Here is a 12,029-nt window from a genome sequence, read left to right as displayed (position 1 = left end):
TCCCCCCCNCCCCCCCCCCGTGCTGGCTGGTTGCCCCGCATGCTGGTTGCCCCGCGTGCTGACTGCCCCGCGTGCTGGCTGCCTCCTACCGGTCCGATTAGTCTGTGGTAGATATATAACCAGCGCGACCCGGTATACGAGGTGAGCGTGTCGCCGGAGGAAGAGCGGACAGTGGTAGGTGTGCGTGCGGCGCACCCGTGTATGTTGGACCTGCGTTCGGAGAAGGCGGTGACGATGTTTCGCGGTTTGGGTTTCGGTGTGTCGTGTGTGCAATGGCACCCCCGTCGTGAGTTGATTGCGGCCGGATCCAAGACGCATGAGGTGCAGTTGTGGGACCCACGTACGGCAGAGAGTGTTTGTAGTTCATTTGACCACAAGGGCTTGGTGGTGGCAACGGAGTGGCATCCGACGAACGAATTTGTGCTTGCCACAGTCAGTAATGACCATCTCGTCTACCTCTGGGATCTCCGCATGAACGCTACCGAGCACTGGCTGCCTGTGTACACGTGCAAAATCGATGACCTTCGTTCCGTCCCACCACTGCATACCCGGCACCATACCATACGCACCGCACACTCTGGAACCAATCTTTACGGACCCGTCGGGAGCTTCCAACACCTGCTCCCGCTCTCCTTCGAGTCCGGCGCTCGCGCGAACCAGGACGCCGCCGATCTGCAGTGTCCGTGGTGTCTCGCGGATGCCGACCGGAACACGGACATGGGCGCAGTGAGTAGTCTGGGCGCAGGTATGAGTGGCACGGCGCCGTCGGGTTCGTCGGGCTCGAGCCGTATACACCCTACTTGCCTCAAGTGGCATCCGACGGACCCTAGTATGTTCGTCGTCGGCGACTCAGCGGGCACACTCTCTTTCTGGCGCAACGGCTCGCTACTCACGCAAACCGCCCACCCCACAGACGACTGGGTCGCTCAGGAAGTCACTGCCGTGACATGGAGCAAAGAGGGCACCCTCCTCACCACCGCCGTCAGGGGCAATGTTGGCGGCGCCGTCTGTTTCTGGAATGCACCCCCGCGCTGGGGAGGTCTGACACGCCCCGGCCTCTGTGCACACCCCGCACACAAAAAGGGCTACTAACCCCACTGGAACAAGCTGTCACAAACCCGAGTGATCGGCACCTCCTCGTCGTGGTCGTCCGGTACTCGTCGTACGTCTCAAAAAAGTTTTCTCCACGTCGGACTCGTTCCTATACCCACTCAGTCCCTCGACATGCCAGACATCTCAACCCATCCACACTCACTGGCGTTCGCATCTCTGCTGCGCTTCCCGCCGAAAATCGAACTCACCAGTGACGCGGCCAGTAGTCCGGGTCATCCACGTCCGAGTCACAGAACACAGCACCCTCTGGTCGCCGGGTACCTCCATAAGGACGGTTAAGATGCTGCTTCTGTTGGCATTCGCTGATCTGGTCCGGTGGTGGGTTGTGGAATGGGTTTGAGCGTCGGAGTTGGGTATGGAGTCAAATATACATTTGGAACTTGCATAGGTGGCGGATCTAAAAGGTGCAAACCCAGTCGACCCGTGGCGGAGATTTTTTTAAAGCCCGCAGAGTCTGGCAGTATGGCAAGAAGTCGTGCAGCAAGAAGTCAAGCCACGACGGACAGGTTGGTGGCGGACAGTACCATGGCGGCGGACAGTTCCATGGCTCTGTTGGACACGTCGTTGTTGGGTGACATGAGTAGTGTGTACACGCAGCAGGGTATGGTTGAGGGCAGCAACGCTCTGGTGATGCCGATGCGGCGCTCAAAGAAGGCGGCCAAGCCTCCTGCGCTGGAGAAGGTGAAAAAGCAACTGACGAAAAGGTCGCTTCGCGCACATGCTAAAATGGAAGAAAAGGCGCGACTCAAGAGACTCACAAAGTGCCTCCAGACGCCAGTTGTCCTGACGGCAGAACAAAACAAAGGAATCAATCTACTCAGCAGACTCATGGATGCCAAGTCGCTGAACAACGAAACTTTCGAATCGATATATAACGAAGCTGTGCAACTTGGAATTCAAATGCCCGACGCCGTCCGGAAACGACATGAAAAAATTCAACAAATTCTTATGCGTCGAAAAGAAGAAGAGGACCAAGACATGATGTAATAGCACCACAATAGGTCTTACTATCTGTCTAGTCATTTTTGGCATACGGTCGAGGAAGCGCGCATACGGTCGAGGAAGCGCGTAAGAGCTAGTTTGGTCTAAAAAACGTGGCCGCTTGGGAGTGACAACGACCACGGAATGATACTAACATTCGTGGATTACGCATGACGAATCATACATGACGAGTCATACATGACGAGTCATGCATGGTGGGAATAGGTTGAGGTGCGCGCGCAGTTAAGAGGAAGCAATGGCCAGCAAATGTTGGTTTACTTGATGAGGTGTGCAATTGCTTTACAGACCTCTCGTTTTTTGGCGCAAGTTTTGAGGCAGTGTGCGTAGAAGATGGGAGGCAGTTGTATTTGCAGGGCTTTTAATGCTTTGAGGCAGTTGAGGGGGGAGGTGCGGTGGCTGAGGGTGCCTTCGGCGAGGATTTTGACGCAAAGTGCCTCGGTGGCGGATTTGGCGTGTAGACAGGCGCCGCTATCCTTTTTACCGACGCAGTGTCGGCAGGCAAACTTGGGAGGATGTACGCAGACGCATTTGAGGAGCGTGGTACGCCAAATCCTGAACTCCGGGTCTTCGTACGAACCGTCCTTCTGGCCCGACAAGCTCAGCAGGTAATGGGCCGCGTCAGCCAACTTAACTCGCGCCGTCCACGACCAGTCGCAGAACGCGCCAACGATCTGGAGCACTGCGACAAATTGGGCCCAATACGTATCACCAGGCAAACGGGACCGTTCCCGGAAGAAGATCACGAGCTGCTCAGCCGCTATGGCATAGAGTACGAAAGCAACTTTCTCCGCCTTCACCTGTAACGGATCCTCCTCCTTGTCTTTGTTCGCACCATCCATCTTTTTCTTGGCTGCTTTTTTCGCCGGCTTCTCGAGCTGCACTTGGGAGACGATGCAATCCAATATCTTCTTGGCCAGATGTATGCTGGCAGTCAACAGCTCCTTCAGTCTGTTTTCCCAGGTGGGGTGAGTGCCAATGTGATTTATAATCTCCGCAAACAAACCGATGGTCGGCAATACCACTGCTTGGAATAGCTCCAGTGTCGCCACAAAGTTAAATTTTTCAGCGCCCTTTTTCAGCTGCTGATCCGTCTTCTTCAGCACCGCCTCGATCGTCTTCGCTGCCCTGAGCCGTGCGGCAAACATCTCCGCCAGTTCCTCCTCCGTAAACTCCACACGCTGCAACTTCTTCAACTCCTCCAGACGCCGCCGCTTCGCCACAATCATCTTCTCTTCTTCCTCCGTCATCGACAGAATACTCAACAACTTCTCGTCCTCATCTGCGCCAATCACCTCATCAGACGAAATCTCGTCGTTGCTCAGCAACGCGTCCTCGCTACCAAGCTCGCTACCAATGTCACTGCCGTCGTTACTGTCAGTGTCAGTCTCCTCGCTCTCGTCACTCGTCGACTTCAGATCGCTAGCCTCACCCTCACTCGCCTCACCCTCACTCGCCTCACCCTCACTCGCCTCACCCTCACTCGCCTCGCTTGGCTCCTCGTTCGTGTTAAGGACAATAGACCAGAAAGGTTCCAGCTCCCGGGCGCCCAGATCTAGACAAACCAGCACCTTTTCTCTAATCAGCTCGATCATGGAGATTAGGGGTTTCAGATTGTGTCTTAGTTTCTTGCAGGTGTCCACCCACGCTTCTGTGTGCAGCGCAACGTTGTCCCTGTTCACGAAAGGTAGGTCCACTTGACAGCTCATCAGCAATTCCACTAAAGCTTTTTTCTTCTCGGTGGCCTCACCTTCGGTTTCGACTTGGTCGGGATTCTTAAGAAAATCTCCGGTCATTTTTATGGCCACAACAATGGAGGCAAACTGGCTGGCGATAGTGGACACCAACACGCTAACACTATCATCATCAGCCCGTCTTTTTCGCGACACTTCATCTTCACTGCCGCCCTCCTCCTCGCTCTCCTCCTCGCTCTCCTCCTCGTTCTTGCAGTAGGCCTGCAGGTCCAGGGCCTCCAGCGTCTTGCCGAGTGCCAGCAGAACCACATCGGCACATTTCACCAAGTAGTCCAAGTCCCGCAGGTTCGTCTTCTCGTCCACGGAACAGGCCGCAAAACTTGGCGCGCCTTCTATACCCAGCTCCTCCACTGCCCCAGATATCGCCCTCGCCTTCCCTCCAGTCACCGCCTGACGTAACTTAGCCAAGCCAGTCAGCACTCCCTCCGGCTTCATTTTACTAACCAAAAATATACCCACTCCCCCCGGCCCCATACCAATCCCACCACTGCGGGGACGCCCGACTGCGGAGACCTTCTCCGGTAAGACACCGTCTCGGCACACTCCCAAGTAGTCTCGTCCGTAAACGAAGTCGTCGGTAAACGAAGTCATCCCCCCAGTCACATCGGCCACAAAGTCATTCAGGTCACAAACTCGTTCAAGTCACTTTATATCTAGCTAGCTAGCTAAGAACTGTTTGAATGCAAACCCGGTAGTCGTGCCGGACAAGCCGCATTCTGTCAAGCCGCATTCTGTTTCGGCCCCTCCATTCTGGCCGCAATTCCATCATGTCCCCTCCGTTCTGGCCGCAATTCCATCATGTCCATCTGCACGGGTCAGAGGTTGCCAACGGCGATACGTTTCATGTGTCCGTCTGCGCGTTCTTCCAGTACTTGTTTTTGTATGAGTACGCTTAGTGTTTTGCCTATGACTTGGTTTGAGAATCCGCGAAGTTTGAGGTCGGTGACGATAACGTTGGAGGTGCATCTGCTGTTGAGGGGCAGTCTTTGTAGGAGTGCTCGTTCGCAGTTTTTGATGTCTTGTGGTGCGACGGATTCAGGACCGAGTGCCTGATAGGCGTTAGCGACGGAGGCGGAGTTGGTGGCGACAGTGCTCATTTTGAAAAGACGGATAGCTTCTGCGACGTGTCGTTCTTCGACGTGTGGACTGAGTGCCATTTTAGCGAATGCTTCGGAGAGTCGGACAATAGATTCAAGTTGGCGGACGGTGATGGGTATCTGGGATCTGGTTTTGGTAGAGCGTTTGGCGTCGGCGCGGACTTCAACGTAAAAGTTTTCGAGCATTTTCGCGGCAGTGGGTGAGAGTGCAGGGTAGCACTTGGTGCGGCAGTATGACAAGTACTTTCGTAACAGCAGGGTGGGTATGGGTACATGTCCATCTCTCCCTGCCCCTGTGTGTCCGGTTTGGCCATCGTGGTTAGCGTGCAGACGGAAGACATGTTGTGCGATGCGGCGATCGAGGTTTTCATCGCGTTGGTCGCGCACCAGCCAGATGGCATCGAAGCGGCTAAGAATGGTGGTCTCGAAATTATGTTGATCGGAGGCATCCTTAGAATCATCATAGGTACCGAACGTGGGGTTTGCAGCCGCTAGCACGGAACATTCGGTAGCCAGCATGCACGTAATTCCTGCCTTAGCGATGCTGATGGTCTGTTGTTCCATGGCTTCATGGATGGCGACGCGATCTTCGTCCCGCATTTTGTCGAACTCATCGATGCAAACGACGCCACCGTCCGCAAGGACCATGGCGCCTCCTTCGAGAGCGAAGTTCCCGTGCGAATCACGCACAAGCGCAGCTGTGAGTCCGGCCGCCGAACTGCCTTTGCCCGACGTATAAACGCTCACTGGCGCCACCTGGCTAACGTACTTTAATAACTGGCTCTTCGCCGTTGATGGGTCGCCTAACAATAACACGTGAATGTCACCACGAATACTACCTCCATCCGGCAGCGGCTTACGACTGCCGCCAAACAACATGCATGCCACCGATAACTTGATGTCCTCCAAGCCGTGGATACCTGGTGCAATTGATGCCACAATCTTCTGCACAATCTGCGGGTCCTGAGCCAATCGATAAAACTCGTCCGTGTCGCTGCAACTGAATCCAATCCCTGCTGGCAAATATTCCCCACCTCGGCAACTCCCCAACGCCAACTTCGTCAACCCCAACGCGTGCACGTAAGTTACACTCACCGCCTCCCGACCGTCCTTCTTCCCCGGTCGATCCACACTCGTGTACACACCTGTCAGCAGCACTCGATGCCCTGGCGTCGCACGGCCTACCAACGGCCCGCACACGTTCACGTTCACATGCTTCGGCATCTCACCCGTCGGCACGTCGTCCGGTAGCTCCTGCAACTTCACCTTCTGCACATCCACGTACTGACAACTTTCGCTGTCCACCACGTACGGGTCCAACGAACACGTACGCTCACCCGCGGCGGCGGCGACGGCTACGCCGCCTTCGCACTGACGCGGAAGACTGGCTGCGGCACGCCACATCGGGATCTTAACGACCTTAGTGTGTCCGCAGTCCTTACAGTGCACAGTTACGGCCGTCGCCTTCAGGCAAGGCCGGCTGGCCTGGATGACGATGCCCGATGTACACACAACGTGGTCCATGAGTGTTACGGAGAACTTTCGCAGAGGTGTAACGGTCGGAACGCCATCCAGTTCAACAAACACCCCAAACGTTTCTAATCGCAGCGCGGCCGCCTGCGGAATGTGATTCAAAACTGTTGAAGCGTTCACCAAATCCGTCGTCTCGCGTGGCTCTTGCCAGTGACTGTACGCCTCACCCGCCGCCGGAGGCAGACTCTGCAGCGCCAACTCCTGTAATACCAACACCTCTTTCACCGCGTACTCCATCACCGGCAAATACGTCAACGGTCGCGAAACCATCTGACCGTACAATTCCTCGCAGTACCGACGCCGCTCACTGTCCTCCACCCGCACCCACGTACCACTCTTCACCGCCGCCAAGTCAATTCGTAACACTCGACTCTGCGCTTCAGACTTGAACTGCACGTTCAGTAACTCCCGCACACGGTCCACATACACGTGCAGCAACAACTGGTCAAACGCAAACCGGAAACCCTCCATTTTTCCAAATTTACGACTCAAACGAGACTGGGCTAAGTCGACGGCTGGAACTGGGTAGGCAGCTGAGAGGGCCGGGGTGAGACTGACACTTTAAGGGGTGGGGGAGATCTAACGAATAAGGGGAGAGATCTGGCTGGTCAGACCTTAAGCAAAAACCTTTTATATTATGATCCACCCATTGCTACAGCCCAATGTTGATATTGCCGACAAGATGCACATCCTAGAGGTACGAAGCGGAACACAAATGCAAAGCTAATAATCCAGCTAGCTGTCTACTAGCTGACTCGCTCGCCTTTTAGGGGTGCACGGCCGGCGCCGGCTCTAGACTATTAAATGAGGTACTTCGGTCGGCCGACCTCTCCCACTATATTCAGGCAGTAGGTGAGATATACCGCCTTATGCCAACACCAGTTCCCGTAGCGCGTGGCGATCGATCCCTGAAGCCGTCGGACTGTGCAGAGTGGAGATGGAGACAGTATAGGGCTAGTGCAGCCGCGTTTTTGGAACATGCCGAATGTTTGGACTACCATAATGAGACTTGGTAAGCTCCCTCGTACCCCACCTCATGTTTGTGACCCATGTCCAGTGACTGTACCCTGGCGGTTGTACCTAGCGCGTGTGCCAAGTACGTGTTCCTAGTGCTTGTACCCCCCCTGTAGTCGTTGTGCGCCCCACGATGGCCGTCGTCGGGGCTGGTGTTAGCCATCGTCGTCGTCATCACATCGTGCGCAAATGCGTGCGCGAAAGCGCGCGTGTGTAAACGCGCGGTTTTATTTATCCTCGGCTCGTTTCTAGTGAGGCGGGTACCCCGGTGTTTACAAAGGGGTCTTATGACTCGGAGGAGGACTCGAGCGGTGCTCAGTTGGTTCACGAGGAAGTTTACGGGATGTCGCACAAGCTGAAGAGTCTTACGAAGCGGTTCAAGAAAGGGCCACCGACAGCTCCCTCTCCCGAAGCACTTTCCGGTGTGGAGTGGAGCCTAAAAGGTCGTTATTCTCCACTGCCCACAACAGTTTCGGGCCGGCTGGAAGAAGCTCGCAAGGCGGGGTCTCAGTTACAATTGCTGATGGGTGAGCGTCAGGATGGACGGCCGGGTCAGGATGGCCGTGCGAGTCGTACGGAGAACGAGAAGGATTCTTCGAACAGAAACGTGCTGGAAGCAGATGGACCGCTGCGAGTCAAGTTGCAGTCCCTCTTAGTCCTGCTTCAAAAGGACGCGGCTAAGGCAGTCGACGACCGCCGAATTTCCGAGTTCTCCAGTATTAGTCGAGTCGTCGACGACATACACCTGCTCCTAGACGCCCACGAAAACTGGGCCAAGTGCCAGACGGACAGCGAAGGTGGCCGAAAACGACTGGATGACAGCGTAGATGCCGACTCACCCTTGGCGAGAAATAGCCGAAGACAAGACTCCCGCGGAGGCAGCACAGGTAGTCGCGGCGGCGGGAGCCATGCCGGCCAGGAGTACGCCAGGCAAGAGTCGAGGCAAGAGTCAAGGCAAGAGTCGAGGCAAGAATCCAGACAGGATTCCAGGCAGGAGACTAGGCAAGACGTTAGACAGGAATCGAGACAGGAGACGAGACAAGAATCCAGACGGGATACTAGGTCTCTTCGGGGTTCGCCAGACAGACATCACTCCCTTCCATTAAGGCATGAACCGAATGGTTTTCGGAGCTCTCCGGATCCGCTTTTTCTGCGACATCTCCGAAGGGATCAACCTTTCCCCGAGACTCTCCGGGACAACCCATGTATGGGCAGTGCCACTGGTGCCAATAGCGTCCGAACACAGGCCGATCCCTTTCGACACGAGGCCGTGCTTCGTCCAGATCCTTCGGTCATCAGGTCTGAGGTTTTGCGACCAGAAGGATTACGAGGTGAAGGATTACGGCCAGAAGGATTACGAGGAGAAGGGTTACGACCAGACGGGTTACGGCCAGACGGGTTACGGCCAGACGGGTTACGGCCAGACGGGTTACGGGCAGAGTCGATACTGCGCTCGCGCGGCATAGCTCGACCAGAAGGGGCGACTGGGGTCCGTCCTGATGTTAGTTTTAGGACGGACCCGATTATATTGCTTGGTGTCGAGGATGAGGACGGCGCACTCCAAGACCGTGCGGAGACGCCCGGTTTTCGGCCAGAAGGAGGCAGAGCCGTAGAACAAGGTAGCAGCGAACCAGATGCGTTGCGGAAGGTTGACCGACCACACGTTTTCGGACCGGACTCTCCTCCGCGAACTGCGAGTATGATGCGCGACTTGAGTGGTGTGCGCGACTTGAGTGGTGTGCGCGACTTGAGTGGTGTGCGCGACTTGAGCGGTGTGCGCGACTTGAGCGGTGTGCGCGACTTGAGCGGTGTGCGCGACTTGAGCGGTGTGCGCGACTTGAGCGGTGTGCGGGACTTGAGTGGCGAACGGTTAAGTGAACGATTGGGTGGTGAGCGGATAGAGAGGAGCGTGCTGGTTGAGCGGGCCATGTTGTCGCCCAGCGGAGGTCCACGGGAGCTCGGTCCGAGAGAGATGGGTCACCGGGAGATTGCGCGGATGTCGTCGGATCCGCGGCGTTCACTAGTGGACCCGGTTGAAGGGCGGAAGCGCAACGCGAGCCACAGCAGCAGCACTGCGAGTGTAATCAGTCCGCAGATCGGGAATGACGAGATAGCGCGACTGCACCAGCGAATTCAAGACTTAGAAACCATTGTTCACGTCCAACGAGAGAAGCTGCGGGACTCGGAAGGCGTGGAGCAGCTCCGGCGGCTGTGGGCGATGGAAAACAATCGCGCGCAGAAGTTGGCGGAGCAGTTGCGGGAAATGGAGACGGACCTCTTCCGTAAAGACGTCGTCATTCGGAATTTGCAGGACGCACTTCGGCGTTGCCCTCCCGACGACGGAATTCTCAGCGACCTTGTAACGGCAGATACCGGAGAGCCTGGCAGAACTGGCGACATCCGCAGACACCTGTTCTTCGCAGACTCCGGACTCATTTTTGAACAACAGGGGTCGCTCGAAATCGGCTGCAAGATCAGATCCGACGGAAGCCACCTCATCACGCGACTCTACCTCGGGAATCTGAACACGGGATGCTTAGACGACATCAACGTCCAGTTCACCGCCCCAAGAGCTCTGACCATCGTCCACGAAGACTTCCCCACCACCATTCTTCCCTCTCAACAGGTCGCCAAGGTACTCCACCGGCCCACCATTCACCGTACCCACAATCAAGCTGCCCACACAAGCTGACCACACAAGCTGACCACACCATACCTACCTAACCTACCTACATAACACCTGCTTCTTCCTGCAGAATGTTACACTCACGTGCCACGCCTTTTTTGCTGGCGCGCCAATGCTCACCGTATCCCTGATGATGCCGCATTGTCAACCCAAGACCATTACCGTGCCTCTGCCGATTACCATTGCGAGGTTCTGTCGGCCCGCCAACATCACGGTGAAGGAGTACAAGCAGCTCACAACCGACATCAAGTACACCTTAAACGAAGGTAAGGCACCCCGGCACTTCCTGGCCCTTGGCATTCCGTACCGACCGGCTGGAGGGCGCTGAAATCGCGGTGCACACACGTGTGCGCGATAATGATTGGAACGTCGAATTAAGGAGAATTAACAGCCACAGCTCATGAATCGCTGCCCAACTCGGAGCGACCGTGAAAGGACACTCCCGTGACCGACCCAACACGACGGGAAAGCCGGAGTCACCCAACGAGACGAAATCACCAGAGTTAATTCGTGGCGCAGTTTCAGGCATGTTCGCGGCCGATCAGCCGCCGCGGAAGTATCCTCTAGCCAAGTTGAAGGAGAAGATGTTGTCGGCGGGGATCTTCGAGTACCTGCCTGTGGCGGAGAACGAGACGGCGAAGCTGGTGTTCGCAACCGAGGCGGTGCTAGAAAACAGTGTCGACAAGTCGGTGGCGATTTTGACTGTGCAGACTCCGGCACGGGCGCAGGGCCGCGTGTTGCTGGTTGTGCAGTCTAGCTCGAACCTGCTCAGCGAGGGCCTGTTCTATGCAGTCAAGGCGCACTTGTGTTCCTGATGGCAGGAGATTGAACGCACTGATATAAGGAAGAGGACGAGGAAGGAGAACAAGCAAGAGAGAATGTGAAAAGGAGATAATGACGGAAGGAGAGAACGAAGGAGGAGAAAACGAAGGAAGAGAGACAAAAAAAAGAGAGAACGAAGCTGACGGAACACCAAAGAGTGTCTTGCCGAATAGTGTGTTCAAGAGCATATGCGATCGAACGGTGAGTTAGTAGTGAGTTAGCCAGCGGCGAGTCGCTGGGTGTCTCTCACTCCAGTCTGGACGAGTCTGACCAGTTCATGACGCTGAAGCAGCGTAATTTTTTATAATGGTGGGGTGGCTGGAGATCCGGGCGCAGGTGAACGACCAGCTGGTGGCTGAAGGAGTGCCGTCGTTGACGGAGCAGGACGCGTTCCTGTTGTACTTGATGATCTTGTTGTTGTACGAGGAGGGCGTGGAGCCTTCGAAGGCGGAGATCTTGTTCAAGTTGCGGGAGCACAATGCGAGCGACGCGTTGGTGCAGCACGCGATTGCCTACTACGCAGCGACGCCGCAGTGGTACGAGGTGGCGCAGGCGACGGACCAGATCCACTGCGTGTACTTTCGTCAGCAGCCGAAGTGGTTTCGGGGTTGGGTGGACCTAAAGTCGCCGCGCAACCACCACCCCCCCCAGCTGTGGGTGGACTTCCTGGACTTTTTGCTGGACCGGCCAGGCGGTTGGTTGTTTTCGCATACTCGTTACGTGCTGGCCAAGGCACTGAAGAAACACGGACCGCTATCGCTGCAGCGGTTACGACTGGGCGACATTGCGCACCTGATTCAGCTTGCGCTCCAGCAGGAGTACCTGTGTTACGAAACGACCATGATCGTGCCTAGCTGGATCTCGCCCGGCTTCGTGGCCGACAAACGTTACGCACTTGCCGACCACGCTGGTCTCCATACCCTTCCGCCGGACCTCGCCACGAGTTTCGGTGCGGGACCGCCTGCTGGCGACATCCCCGTGGTCGACCCTGGCTGCTGCTCGACCACGGCC

The 12,029-nt window shown here is 56.2% G+C and overlaps 6 protein-coding genes across 6 annotated transcripts; 4 read left to right on the top strand and 2 right to left on the bottom strand.

The window, feature by feature from the left end:
- Positions 1-111: 111 nt before the first annotated feature.
- On the top strand, positions 112-1,092 carry GNI_142980 (WD repeat protein; the record flags this gene model as incomplete). Its single annotated transcript, XM_011134339.1, has 1 exon — positions 112-1,092. A coding segment is annotated over one exon (981 nt), but the record flags the coding sequence as incomplete, so codon positions are not given.
- Positions 1,093-1,638: 546 nt separating this feature from the next.
- On the top strand, positions 1,639-2,100 carry GNI_142970 (hypothetical protein; the record flags this gene model as incomplete). Its single annotated transcript, XM_011134338.1, has 1 exon — positions 1,639-2,100. The coding sequence occupies one exon, from the start codon at positions 1,639-1,641 to the stop codon at positions 2,098-2,100; it is 462 nt and encodes a 153-aa protein (XP_011132640.1).
- Positions 2,101-2,369: 269 nt separating this feature from the next.
- Positions 2,370-4,301, bottom strand: GNI_142960 (hypothetical protein; the record flags this gene model as incomplete). The annotated part of the gene is made up of 1 exon (XM_011134337.1): positions 2,370-4,301. One exon carries the CDS (start codon positions 4,299-4,301, stop codon positions 2,370-2,372), a length of 1,932 nt encoding a protein of 643 aa, XP_011132639.1.
- Positions 4,302-4,681: 380 nt separating this feature from the next.
- GNI_142950 (putative DNA replication licensing factor MCM5) lies at positions 4,682-6,967 on the bottom strand (the record flags this gene model as incomplete). The annotated part of the gene is made up of 1 exon (XM_011134336.1): positions 4,682-6,967. One exon carries the CDS (start codon positions 6,965-6,967, stop codon positions 4,682-4,684), a length of 2,286 nt encoding a protein of 761 aa, XP_011132638.1.
- An 886-nt stretch (positions 6,968-7,853) lies between these two features.
- On the top strand, positions 7,854-11,011 carry GNI_142940 (hypothetical protein; the record flags this gene model as incomplete). The annotated part of the gene is made up of 3 exons (XM_011134335.1): positions 7,854-10,145; positions 10,267-10,462; positions 10,716-11,011. The coding sequence occupies 3 exons, from the start codon at positions 7,854-7,856 to the stop codon at positions 11,009-11,011; spliced, it is 2,784 nt and encodes a 927-aa protein (XP_011132637.1).
- Positions 11,012-11,324: 313 nt separating this feature from the next.
- On the top strand, positions 11,325-11,928 carry GNI_142930 (OST-HTH associated domain protein; the record flags this gene model as incomplete). The annotated part of the gene is made up of 1 exon (XM_011134334.1): positions 11,325-11,928. A coding segment is annotated over one exon (604 nt), but the record flags the coding sequence as incomplete, so codon positions are not given.
- Between the last annotated feature and the right edge of the window lie 101 nt (positions 11,929-12,029).

This window comes from Gregarina niphandrodes (genome assembly GCF_000223845.1).
Source record: "Gregarina niphandrodes unplaced genomic scaffold scaffold00039, whole genome shotgun sequence".
NCBI classification, from domain to species: Eukaryota; Apicomplexa; class Conoidasida; order Eugregarinorida; family Gregarinidae; genus Gregarina; species Gregarina niphandrodes.
This window is presented reverse-complemented; position numbering and strand designations above follow the sequence as displayed.